At 38.7% G+C, this 19894-nt stretch overlaps 2 protein-coding genes across 3 annotated transcripts; one reads left to right on the forward strand and one right to left on the reverse strand.

Annotated features, from left to right (window-relative positions):
• Window positions 1-721: 721 nt before the first annotated feature.
• On the forward strand, window positions 722-3193 carry LOC124829308 (UNC93-like protein 1). 2 transcript variants are annotated; one of them, XM_088105607.1, is made up of 3 exons: window positions 722-1281; window positions 1669-2215; window positions 3001-3193. In XM_088105607.1, exons 1-3 carry the CDS (start codon window positions 816-818, stop codon window positions 3167-3169), a joined length of 1182 nt encoding a protein of 393 aa, XP_087961733.1. In that variant the 5' UTR covers window positions 722-815; the 3' UTR covers window positions 3170-3193. The 2 variants fall into 2 exon arrangements, with proteins under 2 accessions (XP_087961733.1, XP_087961732.1); XM_088105606.1 differs by having other exon boundaries at window positions 733-1281; window positions 1669-2377.
• A 13198-nt stretch (window positions 3194-16391) lies between these two features.
• On the reverse strand, window positions 16392-19616 carry LOC148204360 (uncharacterized). The gene has a single exon (XM_088105589.1). It carries the CDS (start codon window positions 19614-19616, stop codon window positions 16392-16394), a length of 3225 nt encoding a protein of 1074 aa, XP_087961715.1.
• Window positions 19617-19894: the final 278 nt, after the last annotated feature.

Consider the following 19894-nt stretch of genomic DNA (forward strand, 5'->3'; position numbering starts at 1 on the left):
TATACCAATACTCTTCTTGCAATCAGTTATATTTCTTATCTTATATTTAAACAGTAAGAAGAAAATTTTCACAAATAGATGATAATCTGTTCACATTTCATTGGATAAATATGTGAAGTTAAGAAATGCAGAGGAAAGTGGGAATATGCGGTACACATTCTTCTGTAGGTTAGGGGCATGGTCAATCAAATTTTCCAATTATTGGTTATATTCTTCAACATTTGGGTTGCTATTAATTGAGGTTACAATCTTACTGTTATAGAATTAGATTCCGTGACAGATATCGAGTTTTTTATTCCTTTTGCAGACTTTGTAAGGAAGATAATGCATGCAATGGAATGCTTTTAGAGAAGGGAATAAGGTACTGATGTTGATTTAATTTATCAAGTTTCTGATGACATTACTTTATGTTTTTCTATCTTCTGTTAATTCTATTCTTAGTATTATTGTTTCCTTCTAAACTAGAATTGCAAACACTAATTCGAATAAGACTTTTTTATATCCGTTAAAAAAGTATTTATATCAGTTTTTGAACCATCATAAATATAAAAAGACCACATTCTATGTTGTAATAACTTACATAATGGTAATAGATCGACAAAGAAAGTCTACTAAGTTGTAATAGAAGTCTTTAATCAAACATTGAAATTAGTAGGAGTAGAACAACTTACATAATTTGAGTTACATTGTTTAGTTACACCTTATACTCTATTTCCTTTGTATATATATCAGCATGTGTCTAAAACTCCATTATCTTTCTCACACACTTACACATAACACTACACACTGAGGCACCAAATTCAACTCATTTCTTAATGGTTTCCAATGGAGATGAAGAATCAAGCAACCAAGTCCAACAATCTGAAACCTGTAAAAGTTCACGATTACCCTTTTTAAGGTACAACTCGCCACTAGTTCAAGTGATCCTCGTTGGTGTTGTCTGCTTTTGCTGCCCGGGCATGTTCAACGCTCTCTCAGGAATGGGTGGTGGAGGCCAACTGAACCACACTGCCTCCAACAACTCCCTCACTGCCCTCTACACCACTTTTTCCTTGTTTGGCATCCTTGGCGGCGCCATCTACAACATCCTAGGACCTCACCTTACCCTTCTCGCAGGATGTTCCACCTACGTCCTCTACACATCCTCCTTACTCTACTACAACCATCACCACCACCAAGCCTTTGCCATTCTTTCCGGTGCTCTCCTTGGTGTAGGAGCAGGCCTCTTGTGGGCAGCACAAGGTGCAATCATGACATCTTACCCTCCAACCAATAGAAAAGGTAGAAAGAAATCTTCGCTTTATGGTTTGACTCAATTATATGTGTTTGAAACTTTGTAAATAATTGATCTTGTAGGATTGGATTAGACTTCAAATTTATTTCTTGATATGGTATGACAGCCTACAGACAGCTGCTTTTGTGTTTACTGCCTTAAAAAGTGAGAATGTATGCTTGAAGTGCTTCAAAGGATGATTCAAACACTCCTTAAGATGCTAGTTTCATTGCATCAGATCTATAAATAGGAGAATCTGTCGTGTGTCTATCTTAGGAAAATGTCAGAAAACATGTTTATGTTACTAGTTACGAAATAAAAAGCAAAATGTTTTATATTGATTTTTTTACTAATATTCTGAAGATACTGATTATCACAACTGTTACCGATGGAAGGCACTTACATATCTATTTTCTGGAGCATCTTCAACATGGGTGGAGTAATTGGTGGCATGATTCCTTTCATCTTGAACTACCATCGTAGTGAGGCTGCTTCTGTGAATGATGGAACCTACATAGGTTTCATGTGCTTTATGTCAGTGGGGACCCTCTTGTCGTTGGCCATCTTGCCTGCATGCAAGGTGGTTCGTGATGATGGGAGTAGGTGCAGCAGCATGGTGTACTCCAATGTGTCCACCGAGTGTGTGGAAATTCGCAAGTTGTTTTCCAATTGGAAGGTTCTTCTTATGGTTCCCGCAGCTTGGTCCAGCAACTTCTTTTACCCTTACCAGTTCAATGATGTGAATGGAGCACTGTTTAATTTGAGGACTAGAGGGTTCAACAGTGTGTTCTATTGGGGGGCTCAGATGCTGGGTTCTGTTGGGATTGGTTTTCTGCTAGATTTCAGCTTTGAGAGGAGAAGGGTGAGAGGGTTGCTGGGAGTTGTGGTGGTTGGTGTTCTTGGGACTGCAATTTGGGGTGGTGCACTTGCTAATCAGCTTAGGTACAACTCCAATGTTTTGCCAGAAAAGTTGGATTTTAAGCACCCAGGATTTGCTGGACCTTTTGTCTTGTACTTTAGTTTTGGATTGCTAGATGCCATGTTCCAGAGCTTGGTCTATTGGGTTATTGGAGCCCTGGCTGATGATTCTGAGATCCTCAGCAGGTAAATTAGTTAAGACTAATTATAGTAGTGTCTGCGGGTAGATTAATAACGTAATTCCCATGAAATATTATTGAGAATTGTGTTAATAAAGTTATTAACATCGTTTAATACAAGAGTATATTAGTGTAATCCCTATACATATTTTACTCCTATCATGCTAAATATCTAAACACAGCTTCTGATAACTGAACATTCACATATCCGATAATAGTGTTTCATAACAAATGCAATTATAGAGTTACCAAATATATGCTTTCTAGAACTTTGTTTGACACTTAAATAAACTCTAGGAGCTAGTTCATGGATTGACTATCATCATTAATATACACTATTTTAGTCAAATTATTAAGCAGAGGTTCTGCATCAGGTTATCAACTGATGGGTTTTTTAGAGAGAATACTCATTAAAAAAAATCATATATATAATTTGAGTTTAATTAACATAAGAATCGACATTATTTTTAACTTAAAATTTTGAGATTTTGAATTGAAAGTGATGTTAATAACTTGTGAGTTGAATAAAAGTTCATCATCTAATAGTGCTTAATTCTTTTATGTGCCTTAGTTTCTAGCACTTGGTCAATGAAAAGAGGTAGTAAATGAGTTATGTAAATATTTATACAGGTACAGTGGTTTATTTAAAGGAATACAGAGTGCAGGGATTGCTGTTGCATGGCAAGTAGATGAACACAATGTGTGTTTGATGTCCCAGTTGGTAGTGAATTGGGTGCTCACAACAATAAGCTATCCATTACTCTTTGTTTTGGTCATGTTTGCTGTGAAAGATGAATAGGGAGAATATATATATATATATATATATATATATATATATATATATATATATATATATATATATATATATATATATATATATACTGAGGAACCTGTCATGGATCAAGTTTGTTCTATCAGCAGCAGATGATGATATAACAATGTCCTCTTCATATCTTTGTCTTGTAAATTTCTTTTTAGTTTCATTTGTTGAAATCAATAAAGAGTGTGTTGGAGTTTGATAAATTCAGATAAAACAATGAGTGTAATTTATTTTTTAGTTTTATTGTAAATAATATTTAAAGGGTTAAGTATATTTTTAATGATGAACTTTTGATGTAAAATTAGAATTTTGTCTTTTATTTAAATTTTGATACATTTTGGTATTGAAACTTTTTTAAATAATTAATATAGTCATTCTAATTCAACTATTTTAATTTTACTTTTGTGTTAAATATGTTTCAAACTAATATTTGAATTTATTAAAGTGTTTGTCAAACTGTTTGACACTATTTAATAAGTTCTCGCTTTTCGGTTTAATAAGCCAATAAAAAATAATGTGATTGAATTAGAAGGATTATATTCATTCACTTTTTAAGTTTCAGAATTAAAATATACTAAAATTTGAGACAAAAACGAATTTTAATTTTGTGACAAAGTAACTAAAAATTTATTTAATTTTTATTGAAAAATATAAAAGTTTCTTAATAATAATTATTTGGGAAGATTGAAGACTAATGACTCTGTGTACATAACTACTAAAAGTCAAAATACTCCACAATATGAAAATACAAAAATATAACTTAAATTTAAACTAAATAGGTCAATTACATTATTTCAATTTTATATGCATACATAACAAAAATTATGATAAAAAAATTTAAATTTAAGGTATAATATATTTTCACTTTTTAATATAAACCAATTAATTACGCAATTATAAAACATGTTTATGTTAGACATTATTATCATTACATGAAAATTTAATTAAAGAAAAAACAAGAACCATATCAAATTCATAATAAAATTATATTACTAAAGGCAAAAAAAATCTATTTTTGATACACTAATTAAAAATATGAAAAAGCTTTTAAAAAACTTATGTTTTCGAAGTCCTTGGAGGATTTAGTATTAACTTTATTTGGCTTACCAGTATCTGATTTTTTTTATAGTTTAAAAAGACTCATCATGATCTTCAATATTAGAATCTTTTCTCTCATCAAACATTCATTTAGTAGCTAATTTCAATTCCTCTATAAAATGAATTTCCTTACACATCAAAAAATTAAGAATGTTTCAAAACTACTATGTGGTGAATGTATCATAGTAAACTGATTAGTGTCAAGTTTACTTATAATTACATATCATTTAGACACTTATCTTGTATGAACTTGATGTGAATTTTAGTAAAGCAATCCATTTTGCCTTTAATTACATAATGAAGAGTAGATAAGTTATAAAAAAGGGTGAGGAATCACGTTAGATCTAATAACCTTATGTTCTAAATGCCAAGGATAAATTTAGAATTACCTTATAGATAACTTTTAGAACACTTAAATAAAAAATATAATTTATAGTAAGTTAAAGCAGTGCAATGGAGGAAGAGTAACCAAGTTCAATCCCAATATCTTAATTAGCATAACTTATTTTCATTATTTAATAAAGTTGTTTAAATCTGTCAAACTTTTATCATTGTTTTATTGACAAACTTGAATAGATCATAAGCTATTGCTTTATCAAACCAAATTCATGTAGATACGACCTTGTTATACTACAATCGAACCAGGGCACTTGTTGGAAAATTTAGAATGGTAACTGACACATAACATAAACTCGATAAAGTAATGTGAGTGACATACTCCAAAGAAGGCATATCAGGTAAAAAAATCAGACTTCATTAACATCCTCCAAAGACTAACATCTAGATTCTTACTAAGAGAAGATTTATTCACATCACAAATATTATCATGATTAATCATCATAACTCCAATGTGACTCAATAGTATGTTGCCCTTTAGGCCCCACCAAAGATTCCACCACTATTTGTTTCTCACCATAAATACCATTATCATCTTGTTGTAATTGTCTACAATTAGATAGATAATGACTACTCATTTTTAATTTGAATAAAATAGAGACAATTTTTCATTATTCACGTAAAAAATAACGTAAATCTTGACATTTTCACCAAAATTTTATTAAGTAAATCAGATATTAAATCCATGTCAACCAATACACATGTATAGAAACCTTGAGACTTATTCTTAGAATAATCATCTAAAGACAAATGTGTACCAATTCAATGTACTATTGAAAAAATCACTTTCAATTGTCAATACTCTAAAAAAGGGTCTGTCGCAACCGGAATCGCGACGGGACGACCATCCAAAAAAAAGGAACGGGTTTTTGAAAAGAGATTTGGAGTCGCCACCATAGTTTATTTTGGAAAACTACGGAAAAACCATAAAAAGGATAAGGCATGGTCTACAAGAACCAGATTCTGGTTTCGGGAGTCGGTTACGTGTAGGGAAGGTATTAGCACCCTACAACGCCTGTCCTAAGGCAGTACCTTTAACTAAATATGCGAATATGATGTGGTTTTCAAAATGTTTAACTATCCCCTAAAATAAAAACTCTAAAGAAACAAAATATATTTTTTAGTTTTTTGGGCCCGACAAGGATTGACCTTGCTCCCACGTATTCTCATTCAGAATGAGAAATCAGGGTTACGTAGTTCTTTTGAATCTGTTTGAGAAATTTGTTTAGAAATTGTTTGAAAATTTGTTTTGAAAATGATTTTGGATTTTTGGGAAGTGAACCTGACAAGGACTAGCCTTGCTCCTACGTATCTCCACTTTTGATGGAGAATCAAGGATAACGTAGTTCTGGGCGAATACTGTTTGATTGTTTGAAAGCGTTGATGTTTTTAGTTTTTGAAGATTTTATATTCTTTGGCATCTTTTTTGTAAAAAGGAAGGTGAAAAGGTTTTTAGCACAAGGACGATGCGAGCGATCACACATGCGCTTAACCTTTAAAACACATTTTTATAATTTTATTTGAGAAAAGGAGAAGAAAAGGTTTTAGCACAAGGACGATGCGTGCGATCACACATGTGCCTAAACCTTTTAAAATATTTTTGTATTTGTATTATTTTTTTAGAAGAGAAGAAGAAAAGGTTTTAACACAAGGACGATGCGTGCGATCACACATGTGCCTAAACCTTTAAAATATTTTTGTATTTGTATTTTTTAGAAGAGAAGGAGAAAAGGTTTTAACACAAGGACGATGCGTGCGATCACACATGTGCCTAAACCTTTAAAATATTTTTGTATTTGTATTTTTTAGAAGAGAAGGAGAAAAGGTTTTAGCACAAGGACGATGCGTGCGATCACACATGTGCCTAAACCTTTAAAATATTTTTGTAAATTTTGTATATAAATATATATATATATATATATATAAATATTTTATTTTTTATGCATTATTAAATATGCATTTTAGATATTTAGAATAAATAAATAAAATAAAATAAAAACAATAAAAATAATTACAACAATAAAAAATAATAAAATAAAATAAAATAAAAAAAACAAATAGAATAAGATAAATAAGGGAACAAAATAAAATAAATAAAGAAAAGCAAATAAATAAATAAATAATAAAACAAATAGTAAGGGTGCCTAAATAGGAAATTGGGGTGTCTAAACTATATTTTTTTCTTATGGAAATGAATTGGGCCAAAACCCAAGCTGAAAGGGGGTGTGGAAGTGAGAAACAGGGGCTGCGGGAGAAAGAAGTTTTTTTTCTACTCTTTTAGTAACAGAATGGGCCTGAGCCCAGACCAAGGGAATGGGTAGAGGGTGCGCGAGTGAGAAACGGGGGTGCGCGAAGGAAAGAAATGTTTTTTTTAATTATATACATGTGAATATTTTTAAACTGGAGCAGGCCTAGGGCCCATTTCACTTCTCAGGTTTGGAAAACCCTAGGGGTTCTTACGTCCCAACTCATTTCAGACATGCATCAGAGATTCAAGCTTCTCCCATGGACGAGAAATCCTAGAGGCACTCATCACGCACTCTGCCCAGCCTCCGTTCAAACGGCCGGCCACCGTGACGGATCCCCGCTCAGCCCAAGGCGTCACCGGCGACCAGGCGCCACCGGGGCCGCCGCCAACTCCTTCCTCTCCGTCCTCGCGCGCGGGAGGTCCCTTACTTCTCCGTTTCTTCGCGCGCGTACGGCTGTCTCCGCCAAACCAGCCACCGCTAGACGCGACTCAGGGCGTCGCCTTCGCTCCCCCTCTCTTCTTCGCGCACAAGAGAGATGATACTCTCCTTCGTGAATCGCCCCTTGGGCGAGCTCAGACGCCGCGCCTGCCAAGGCTCCCGTCAACATCACCGGTTGTCGCCAGGGTTGCCTCCGGTCACCACCTCGACGTCTCCTTCTCTTCTTTGTCTATTTTCTATTTCTGTGTTTGGGTTTTGTTTTGTGTATGTATGTTGTGCTGTAACCAGTGTCTGATTCTGGTTCTCTGCAATGGGTCTCTCGAATTTTCCAAGTGCATCTGAAGGGGTGATCCCTGTGATAAACACGGTTCTCTCTGTGGCTTGCGAGGGAGAGAGACTAGGGAAATGAAGATACAGGTTGGGGAATGGTAAGTTTCCAGTGATGTGCGTGATGGAGGGAGTTGGTTAAACAGATAGGTTGTGTTACTGTGTAAGGATGACAGAAATTTTTCACACTTGGTGTTAAAGTCAATAAACTTGAGGATGTTGAACTAATGATATAGTCCGAAGTGTCAATTTGCCACCCTTGTTGGAATGTGTTGGAGATAACAGAGGATAAAATGGCTTACTCTAAAGGACAAGCTTTGAGTGTATTGGCATGGGATCTGTGATTTGGTCTGTTTACTGGGTTTACTATAGGTGAAGTATGATATGATCCTGAGACGGAAGGCAGCTGTGGCAGACATGCGCATGGTTTACAAGAAAGAAAAACTACTTCCTTTTTCTATTTTCTTATGAGAATTTGTATGAAGACGTCTCTGCTGCTTCTGTTTTCTTTTTTTATTACATGTTTTCTGGATGTTTAAAGGGTATTGAAGCTTTGACGTTGGGGAGTATATGCCTATTTTCTATTGTTAGCAAAATAGACTGAAGTTTGCAGGCACTGAAACTGCATTTTGGGTGCAGTTTGGATTAACAGGGGAAGATAAACAAACGCAAAACATCGATCATTCGTCTCTTGGCACTCAGCACTCAGCACGCATAAGGAAGGCATATCATGATTAAAGAGCTTATATGTACGAAAACTTACCTTCGCAGCTTCAAGATGTCCTTCCTCTTCGGTTCTAATCCCCTTTGCTTTCCTCGACCGAACTTCTCTTTTGGTACTCAAAATTGATCTTGCAGGCGCCGGAAAGTAAAGTTAACTGAGCAGTTAGGTTCACGCAACCGTCGGTCCTCCTTCTTTCTCTCTAGTCTCAGATCTCTTACTCTCTCGTGGTGATGACCAGTGATCCCCTGCAATGTGATTGATCCCCCTTTTCAAAGCCAAAGCCCCTCCTTCCTGTTGTAACGCTTCCTGGGAACTCTCGGATATCCTCTGGCGTAGGATTTTCTTTGTCTTTTTCTTTTCTTCATGTCTCCACTTTGCAGTTGGCAGGTGCTCTTTCAAAAATCTTTCCCCTTCCATGTATGGCTGCTGCTGCTTAAGGATTTTCAGCAAGAAAAGCAAATACCTTTTTACGCTGCCACTGTGTAAGCACATTTTGAGCATTCTCTGTGCTTGATCACTGTAACAGATGGCTTCAGAAGGAGGGAACCTAGTTGACTTCCTTTTTTCCCTTCTTTTTTTTTTTATATATTTTATTTTATATATGTCAGCATTGCAGTGCAAATTTTTATGAAAAAAAGTAACCTTTTCTTAAATCCTTTTTTTTTAAAAAAATAAAAATAAAAATAAAAATAAAAATAAAAATAAAAAATAAAAAAACGAAATTAAAAGGGAAACAACAAAAATAAAATAAAATAAAAAAAATAAACATAAAAAAATAAAGAGTAAAATACATAAAAATAAACCCTCAAAAACATAAAAAATAAAATAAAATAAAATGAAATAAAGCAAAATGGAATAACATAAAAAAAAGAAAAAAGAAAAAAACAAAATAAAATAAAACCAAATGAAGTAAAAATAAAAATAAAATGAAGCAAAATAAAATATAAACAGGAGAGGAAATAAATAAAAACGAAACAAAGTAGAAAATAAAAGAACAAAAATAAAGAAAACGGAAAACGGAACACAAATCATTTTTGAGACTTCGTATTAAATTTATCTTTGCCCGTTTACTTTGTTTTATTACCCCTTCTTAACTCTATATATATTTTTTAACTACCCGGACGAAATTGGGTATTAACAGCTGCCCCTCTTTACTTAGATTTTAGGTTTAATAGCCAATTTAGTCCTCACTTTGGTTGAAAAATCTCAATTTAGTCCCTCGTTATAAAAGTGTTTTGAATTAGTCCTAACTTTTAAAATAGTGGGTCAGATTGGTCCTTTCTGTTAAATATAAGTTAACAAAATTAATGGATGATGATGTGACACAACTTAAAGCTAACGAGGGACCAATCTAACACATCAGCTTTAAGCTGTGTCACATCATCATCGATTAATTTCGTTAACTTATATTTAACGAAAGGGACGAATCTGACCCACTATTTTAAAAGTTAGGACTAATGTAAAACACTTTTATAACGAGGGACTAAATTGAGATTTTTCAACCAAAGTGGGGACTAAATTGGCTATTAAACCTAGATTTTACTGGATAATATGACAAACAAAGTTTTTATATTATTAGAGTAAAAGATAAGTAAAGATAGAAATACTAATTTCGTCTGGGTTTCAAAGAGAAGAAAAGGGGGAATAACAACCAAATCAAGCATATAATGACCGAATTCAGAAAGGAGATTACAACGCGGCAAAAAAAACTTGGCCAATGCCCAAAGAGAGGCGATTCACCAAACAAAAACTTGGATCTGACCATTGCCAAGCAGAGGGCCGTTTGGAAAACTAAAATCTAGACTTGACCATTGCCTTGCAGAGGGCCAATATCGCAGAAGAAAACCTGGATTTGACCATTGCCTTGCAGAGGGCCAATATCACAGAAGAAAACTTAAATCCGACCATTGCCAAGCAGAGGGCCGTTAGGAAAACTAAAAATCTGGACTTGACCATTGCCTTGCAGAGGGCCAATATCGCAGAACAACAACCTGGATTTGACCATTACCTTGCAGAGGGCCAATATCACAGAAGAAAACTTAAATTTGACCATTGCCAAGCAGAGGGCCGTTAGGAAAACTAAAATCTGGAATTGACCATTGCCTTGCAGAGGGCCAATATCGCAGAACAACAACCTGGATTTGACCATTGCCTTGCAGAGGGCCAATATCACAGAAGAAAACTTAAATTCGACCATTGCCAAGCAGAGGGCCGTTAGGAAAACTAAAATCTGGAATTGACCATTGCCTTGCAGAGGGCCAATATCACAGAAGAAAACTTAAATTCGACCATTGCCAAGCAGAGGGCCGTTAGGAAAACTAAAATCTGGAATTGACCATTGCCTTGCAGAGGGCCAATATCACAGAAGAAAACTTAAATTCGACCATTGCCAAGCAGAGGGCCGTTAAAACCTGGATTCAGCACCTTTGAAGAGTTAGTGGAAACCGAGCAAACATAAGGGTTTTCGAACAATCCCCTGCTTCCTTTGAGATGCGTGATGTAATGTCATGAGGATGCATGAATGCACAAACACAGAGACATTTATTTCGTTCTTTTCATTTGTTCTCGCTTTTTCTTTTTTTTTTTCTTGCCATTTTTTTTTGAAAATTCCATGTCTGGAATCCGTTATCAACATCGTCGTCGAGCTTGATGCACATTCAAAACGCATTCATTGAAAATAAGGTCCAGAGGCAATGAGTCTTTTAATGAAGAGGAAAATAGTGTAACCCTGAGTTCAAATTCCCTTTACTGCTTTTTGCAATCCAAACTAGCTTGAACCCGAGATAGTGTGGGACATGGACATGACAAGTAGATGGCTGAATGATTATCCGTGAGCAACATTAACATCTGAGTTCACTTCATTTAGGGAGGTGTTGTTTAATATTTAAGTGTGCGAGGCTCAAAAGATTTCCCCAACTTTTGTTGCACATAGTAGGTGCGATTTGGAAAAGTGGAAAGGTTTGGGTACGGAGGATTGCCCCAATCCGACGATATCTTTCCTGACGAAATGATTGATTGGGAGACTTTACAGCATATTTTCCATTTTTCATCTTTGATTTTTTTTTTTTTTTTTTTTTGGGCGATTGTGTCACTCACCACATCATTTCCTTCCAGAATTAAGTTCGCGAGAAAGATCAGGACAAATATTCTTTAGTCAGTGTGGACTTTTATTGGCTTGTACCGTGGCTAAAAGGCAAAGGGTTATGAAAGAAATGGATAGTGAAGACTCAAATAAACGCTTAAAGGTTCAATTATTTTAACAAGAATCATCCACAAGGTGTCAAGTTGACAAGCTTCTGGGAGTTTGAAACTCCGGACATCCTTTTATCATTATTTTTTATCCTTACTTTCTTTCCCCACTTGGTGATTTGTGTCGTTTCCCCTATTGTGGCCCTTTTTATCCTTATTTTTTATCCTTACTTTTTTTTTTTTTTTTTAGAAATTTCCTCATTGACTTTGGATGCTCTTGATGTACCTTTCGGACTGACATCGATATGCCAATGATTCTTGTATAGGGTGATGAAGAAATACAGTTATAACTTACGGCTCAAAGGGGGTGCAATTGGATAAATTTCTTTTATCATTTGGGTGAAGAAAAATGGCCACACGTCATTCTGAAGCTTACTCGCCTTATTTCCCACGACCTTAACCCTGAAACAAAATTCAGTAGCGGTTGACACACCGACTTCATTTCCTTCTGTTTTTTCTTTTCTTGCTTTTGTCTTGTTTTGCTTAGAATGCCCTTACAGGTTTTCAATCTGACAGTCACTCTTATTTTACGCTCCCCGATCAATGTATCATCAAACAGATGTACTATGATGAGAACCGCCCCGACATGACAACACCCCTTTGTTTTTTCTTCTGGAAACGAGAGGGTTAGGGGTTCAAGCAATATGAATGCAGATGCTTTCGTAAGAAAAGAACACAAGTTATCCTAAAAAAACCAATCAAGAAAAGACTCTGCACAAGTATTTTCAAAACTTTGTTTGTTTTTGGCTTTTGAAAGTACTACACCCTTGACGACTTTATTGACAACGAATTCAACATGTGCTTTTTCTTCTCGCCGTTTTCTTCTTTTTTATTATTTATTTTTTCTTCACGACATCCTTCAGGAACGAGTTTGTGCTCGGTGGATATACCCGTGATGCTTTAATTATTATCACTTTTCTTTTCCTTACCTTACTTTAAAACCCAGTGTGACACGAATCGTGTCGAAAGAAAAAGCGTAAAAGTTGAATAATGGATAAAACTGTATGGTATTTATTGAATGAAGTAACACAGTATACAACATAATTCAAAAACAGTGCTAATATCCCTTAGTGGCATCCCCTATCGCGGAATCATCATGCGTAATACTTTTTTACCGCATCAGAATTAACCGGTAAAGGTAACTCCTCTCCATCCATCCTTGTGAGGATTAGTGCCCCTCCAGAGAATGCCCTTTTTACTACAAATGGTCCTTCATAATTTGGGGTCCACTTGCCTCTGTGATCCTTTTGTATAGGCAAAATCTTCTTTAACACCAGTTCGCCTTCGTGGAACTCCCTTGGGCGCACCTTTTTGTCGAAAGCCTTTTTCATTCTTCTTTGGTACAATTGTCCGTGGCACACCGCTGTCAGTCTCTTTTCTTCGATGAGATTGAGCTGGTCAAACTGAGTTCGAACCCACTCAGCTTCCTCCAATTGGGTTTCCATTAAAACTCGTAGAGATGGGATTTCCACCTCAAATGGAAGTACCGCTTCCATCCCATACACAAGCGAGAAAGGTGTTGCCCCAGTTGACGTTCGTACTGATGTACGATATCCATGTAAAGCAAAAGGAAGCATTTCGTGCCAATCTTTATAGGTGACCACCATCTTTTGTACGATCTTCTTGATATTCTTATTAGCAGCCTCTACTGCCCCATTCATCTTTGGACGGTAAGGAGAAGAATTAAGATGATGAATTTTGAACTCCTCACATAACTCCGCCATCATCTGGTTGTTCAGGTTGGTGGCATTATCAGTGATAATCTTGTTAGGTAACCCGTATCTGCAGATCAACTCCTTTTTTATGAATTTGGTCACCACCTTTCTAGTCACGTTGGCATAAGAGGCAGCCTCAACCCACTTGGTGAAGTAATCGATCGCGACTAGTATGAAACGGTGTCCATTTGACGCTTTTGGCTCTATAGCTCCAATAACATCTATCCCCCACATCGAAAATGGCCACGGTGCAGACAACACGTTCAAGGTCGTGGGCGGCACATTGATATTGTCTGCATACATTTGACATTTCTCGCACTTCCTCACGTGTGTACAACAATCATTTTCCATGGTCAACCAGAAGTAACCAGCTCTCAAGATCTTCCTGGCCATTGAGTGCCCATTCATGTGTGTACCAAATGTACCTTCGTGCACTTCTTTCAATATCAATTCGGCTTCCTTTGCATCCACACATCTGAGGAGAACCATGTCATGATTTCTCTTGTATAAGATATCCCCATTTAAAATAAAGCTGCCAGCCAACCTCCTTAACGATCTTTTATCGTTTTCAGATGCCTTCTCAGGATATTCTCGGGTCTTAAGATAGTGCTTGATATCAAAATACCAAGGTTTACCATCCACCTCCTCCTCGATGAAGTGACAATATGCTGGCTCTGCATGGCTCTTCATTTCAATCATTGGTAAATCTGCATCTTGGTCAACTTCAAACATTGATGACAAAGTAGCCAATGCGTCTGCTAATTGATTATCTTCTCGCGGTATGTGGTTAAATGTGATGGCATCGAAATACTCCATTAATCCTCTGATGTAAGCTTGGTAAGGAATTAATTTCGCATCTCTAGTTTCCCACTCTCCCTTCAACTGGTGGATGACTAAAGCTGAATCTCCATACACATCCAGAATTTTTACTTTGGACTCTATTGCCGCCCGAATACCCATAGCGCAGGCCTCGTATTCTGCAATGTTATTTGTGCAATTAAAACATAACCTTGCTGTCATAGGTATGTACTGATGCTCTGGAGAGATGAGAACTGCCCCTATGCCATGCCCCATCACGTTCGAGGCTCCATCGAATAATAATGTCCACGTTTCTTCGTCTCGGTTTTTTCTGCCTTCTTCGAATAGAGCCATGATATCTTCATCGGGAAATTCGGGCTGCATGGGCTGATAATCGCTGATGGGTTGATGAGCCAGGTATTCTGCTAACGCACTCCCCTTGACGGATTTCTGAGTAACATACACGATGTCATATTCTGACAATAGCATTTGCCACCGAGCTATCCTTCCAGTAAGAGCAGGCTTTTCAAAAATGAACTTGATAGGGTCCACCTTGGATATCAACCAGGTTGAGTGACTCAGCATGTATTGCCTTAAGCGATGAGCAGCCCACGCCAATGCACAACAAGTTCGTTCTAACGACGAATATCTTTGTTCGCAGTCTGTGAATTTCTTGCTCAAGTAGTATATAGCGTGTTCTCTCTTCCCAGCTTCATCGTGCTGACCCAACACACAACCCATTGACTTATCCAACACAGTTAAATACAAAATGAGCGGTCTTCCTGGTTCAGGTGGACGTAATACGGGAGGGTCTTGCAGGTATCGTTTGACTTTTTCAAAAGCGGCTTGACAATCCTCATTCCAAACTACAGCCTGATTCTTTCGTAACAACTTGAACATTGGTTCACACGTAGCGGTTAATTGGGCGATGAATCTAGCAATGTAGTTCAATCTACCCAGAAAACCTCGAACCTCCTTTTCTGTTCTAGGCGCAGGCATTTCTATTATCGCCCGTGCCTTGTCAGGATCCACTTCTATCCCCTTTTGGCTAACCACAAAACCCAACAATTTCCCAGATTTCACTCCAAACGTGCATTTGGCTGGGTTTAACCTGAGTTTATACTTTCTCAATCTCTCAAATAATTTCTTCAAGTTGAGAATGTGTTCTTCTTCCGATTCGGACTTTGCAATCATGTCATCCACATAAACTTCGATTTCCTTGTGCATCATGTCATGAAAAAGTGCAACCATCGCCCTCTGATATGTTGCCCCGGCATTCTTGAGCCCAAAGGACATCACCTTATAGTAAAAGGTTCCCCACAACGTGATAAAGGTTGTCTTTTCCATGTCTTCTGGCGCCATCTTGATCTGATTATATCCTGAGAAACCATCCATGAATGAAAATAGTGAAAACTTGGTTGTATTATCGACTAGAGTATCGATGTGCGGTAGTGGGAAATTGTCTTTTGGACTTGCACGATTCAAATCACGGTAGTCAACACACATCCGAACTTTACCATCTTTCTTGGGTACTGGTACGACATTCGCCACCCATTGCGGGTATTTCGCCACAGCCAAGAAACCTGCGTCAAATTGTTTCTGCACATCTTCCTTGATTTTCAAAGACATCTCCGGCTTCATTCTTCTTAGTTTCTGTTTGATCGGGAGGCATTCCGGCTTAAGAGGGAGTTTATGCTGCACGATATCGGTATCCAAACCGGGCATATCATTGTACGACCAAGCAAACACGTCCTTAAATTCCTTCAATAGGACTCGCAACCTTTCTCTCACTTCTTCTCTCATGGTGGTGCCGATCTTTACTTCTTTTATCTCGTCCTCCTCACCCAAGTTGAGTATTTCGACATCTTCCTGATAGGGTTTTATTTCCTTAGACTCTTGCTCCACTAATCTCATTAGTTCCGGAGAGGGTTCCGAACCATCTTCGTAATCATCTTCCGTATCATCGACAGGGTGCTCCAGATTAGGGATATCGACATTGTTATTTTCAAAACATTCATTGTCATATCTGCATTATTTAAGTTTTCGAAAAAAGAATAAATAAACAAAAAAACGATGGAGAGGGCTAAATGATGATAGAAACAAGAACAAACACGATTCAAATATCACACTGAAAGCAAAATAAAAGCGTCAACCCGTAAGTCATGAATCCTAAAGCTCCGGGTAAAGCAATAGGATCAATTAATATATTACATTTCATTCGAATTAAACATCACGGGTAAGTCCACAATCTTCCAATTGCTGAGCCGCGCATCTGGGGAGCAAGCCCACACGAAGTTTGAGCTTTCAGATCCAACTTCCTCTTCCACGACCGCTATATGGCTAGTGTTCACCCATCCAGCACTGCGAAAACTCTCCTTGATATCACAAATGTGAATCTTCCTCGTCCTTGATTCTCGTCTCTCCATCCGAGCCAGACTGCGCTCCCTCTTTTCCTCAATCAGCCTCTTCTTATCCTCCTTGCTGGGCTTGTACCCTAGGCCATACCTGTTTTTGTTCTCGACCACCTCCAATGGGAATGTCCGACCCTGGCCGTACTTGCCTAAACCGTTCCCGTACTTATAGCCTTCTTTCAGCATAACCTTGGCCGCCATGATAGAGGCGCATGACAGATATGGGTTTACTGGAAATGGTTCCACATAGGTGTTTCCCACGATCTCCAATGATTGAAAAGCTATCTCGAGAGCTTCCTCGGCTGCTTCTATATAGCGGGCGGAGGATGGCCCACTCACCAGGAGATCCTCCTCTCCAGAGACTATCACCAGCTTATCTCCCATGACATATTTCAGTTTCTGGTGCAGTGTGAAAGGTACAACTCCCGCAGAATGGATCCATGGGCGACCCAATAGACAACTATAGGCTGGGAGGATATCCATGACCTGGAAGGTTATTTGAAAGACACATGGGCCAACCTGGACCGGCAACTCTATTTCGCCCATGACTTCCCTCTTGCTACCGTCAAACGCTCTCACAATCATAGAACTTGGCTTCATATGCATTCCGTCACAAGGTAGCCTCTCTAATGTCGTTTTGGGCATGACATTCAGGGAGGATCCGTTGTCCACCAACACGCGTGCTACGACGTGGTCCAAGCATTTCACGGAGACATGGAGAGCCTTGTTATGCCCTCTCCCCTCAGCAGGCATTTCCTCATCGGTGAAGGTGAGGTAATTATTAGCAGTGATGTTGCTAACAATGCCCTCGAATTTGTTCAGGGAAATACCTTGTTCTACATGGGCCTCGCTCAGTATCTTCATCAGCAGTTTTCTATGGGAGGTTGAGTGCATGAGCAATTCTAACAGAGAGATCCGGGCTGGCATACGATTCAATTGTTCCACCACTTTATATTCACTTTGTTGTATGAATTTCAAAAACTCACAAGCCTCTTCGTCGGATATTTCTTTCTCGTTCTCCTTGTCGGGGGTCTCTTCTGCCTGCACCCGTTTCCCCTTTAAGAGCTCCTTAGCTTTCGCGGCCACCGGTGCTTCATTATTGCTAGTTCCTTCTCTCATCAGGTTTGGTGGCGTGAAGATTCGACCACTCCTTGTCATTCTGCCGATGCCTGATATATTTTCAATAACTGGATCTTGGCCGAGGAATTGACTTTCAACACATTGTCCTTCATCGACCGCGTGTGTTCCATACCTCCAAGGAACAGCTTTCTCGCTCTTGTAAGGAAAAGGAACTGGTGTATGGATGACGACGGACGATCTTCCTTGAATAACTGGTGCAGGGGTGGTCCGAGTGAAACGAATTACCAACGGCTCTGGCAGGGTTACATCAGACTCCACACCGGTTTGTGCAAACACCTCTTCATCCTTATCCTCGTAGCACACTTGCATCAAATTCCTATCAAGCAGATCTTGCAGAAACTCTTCGAATTCAACACATTCATCGATAGAGTGCTCAGCGCATGGATGGAGTTCACATGCTCTTCCCAAATCATAATCACCGTTTAAAAATCCCAACTTCAATAATTCCTTGAAAATAAACCTTCTGGAACTTCGGATTTTACTTGCATCCCTTATCAGTTCATGCTTCTTAACCTCAATGGCATTTGTGGAGGCACTCCCATGTCCGGATAACGGATTATCATCAATGCTAGGTTTATCTTCTTGAAACTTCAGCCACCCAGCATCGATTAGGGCCTGTACTTTATGTTTGAAGGCCATACATCTCTCAGTTGAGTGACCCACTCCTCCCCCATGATAACTACACTTGGCATCGGCATCATAACCCCTAGGGTACGGAGGTTGCATAGGCATCATTGGACATATAGCAACCAGACCCTTTTTGACGAGGTGGGGTAACAATTCAGTGTAAGTCGTAGGGATGGGGGTGAAGTGAACAAAGTTTCTTTCTTGGGTTTTTCTCGGGTAAGTGCCTTGACCCGCATTTGGATTTGGATTCGCGCCTGTCCCAGTCCTCCAGGCGTTGTTTGTAGTTGGTTGCGCTTGATAAAATCCTTGTTGTTGTTGAGGTCTAATTGGATGAGCAAAAGCTGCATTGGCTGCATATGGAGGTTGGCCCAGGTGTGGTCTATAATTGTGAATAGGAGCTTGACCTCTCCATGCAGGCATTGCCGATGTCGCATGCACATCTCCTTCTTTCTTCTTTCCTGGATTGAAGCTGGGCTTTTTAGAGTTTGCTACCGCAGACGGGCCACCGGCAATCTTCCCATTCTTCAACCCAATCTCTATTCTTTCGCCTATTATGACGATATCGGCGAAATTGGAGGACACGTTCCCGACCATGTGTTCATAAAACGGTGGTTGGAGCGTGTTCACAAACATTGCCACCATTTCTTTGTCGTACAGAGGCGGCTCAACCTGCGCCGCTAGCTCTCTCCATCGTTGAGCATATTCCTTAAAAGTTTCATTATCTTTCTTTGCCATGTTTTGCAGTTGCAACCTGTCGGGTGCGACATGCATATTGTACTTATACTGCTTCACGAAGGCGTCAGCTAGGTCCACCCAACAACGTATGCGAGACGGCTCTAAGTGGGTATACCAGTTCAATGCTACCCCAGCCAAACTATCTTGGAAGAAATGGATAAGCAATTTGTCATCATAGGCGTACGCGGCCATCTTTCTACAGTACATCGTCAAATGGCTTTTAGGGCATGTATTACCCTTGTACTTCTCAAACTCCGGCGCCTTAAATTTGTGTGGTATTTTTATCCCGGGGACCAAGCTTAATCTCGCGACGTCACCGAATCCATAGCTTTCGACTCCTTCTATGGCTCTCAGCCTTTCTTCCAGAATTTCCAGCTTATTCTTAGCTCCGATGAAACTATCGATCCCCCCAATCACTGTGGTGCGTGGCGCAGCCCCGGCTGAAGAGTCCTCCTTAGCGACTACGGTCACCCGCGTTCCTTCAACTGCGGTCGTCTCATTCATAGCTACACCTGTCATGGGTGCCGAAACTGAGACAGGACCCTGAGTACCGATGGGCGGCACATTAGTGGTTGTGGGAAAAGAGAAAGACGTATGCTCCGCTTCCGACTAATCTCCCATGGGGGGCGTATACCCCGGGGGCAAGCCATACATCGGGAACGGAATCGATGGGCTCAAGGCATTAAACATTGGGGGATAAGGGGGGGCGTTCCCCTCGATCCGCGCTGACGATGACTCTCCCGCAATCTTCAGCGATTCTAGAGCAGCAAGGATTTGGCCGATCTGGTCTTTCAGCT

The sequence above is a fragment of the Vigna umbellata genome, chromosome 1 (genome assembly GCF_029865625.1).
Source record: "Vigna umbellata cultivar VRB3 chromosome 1, Vumbellata_1.0, whole genome shotgun sequence".
Classification (NCBI taxonomy): Eukaryota; Viridiplantae; Streptophyta; class Magnoliopsida; order Fabales; family Fabaceae; genus Vigna; species Vigna umbellata.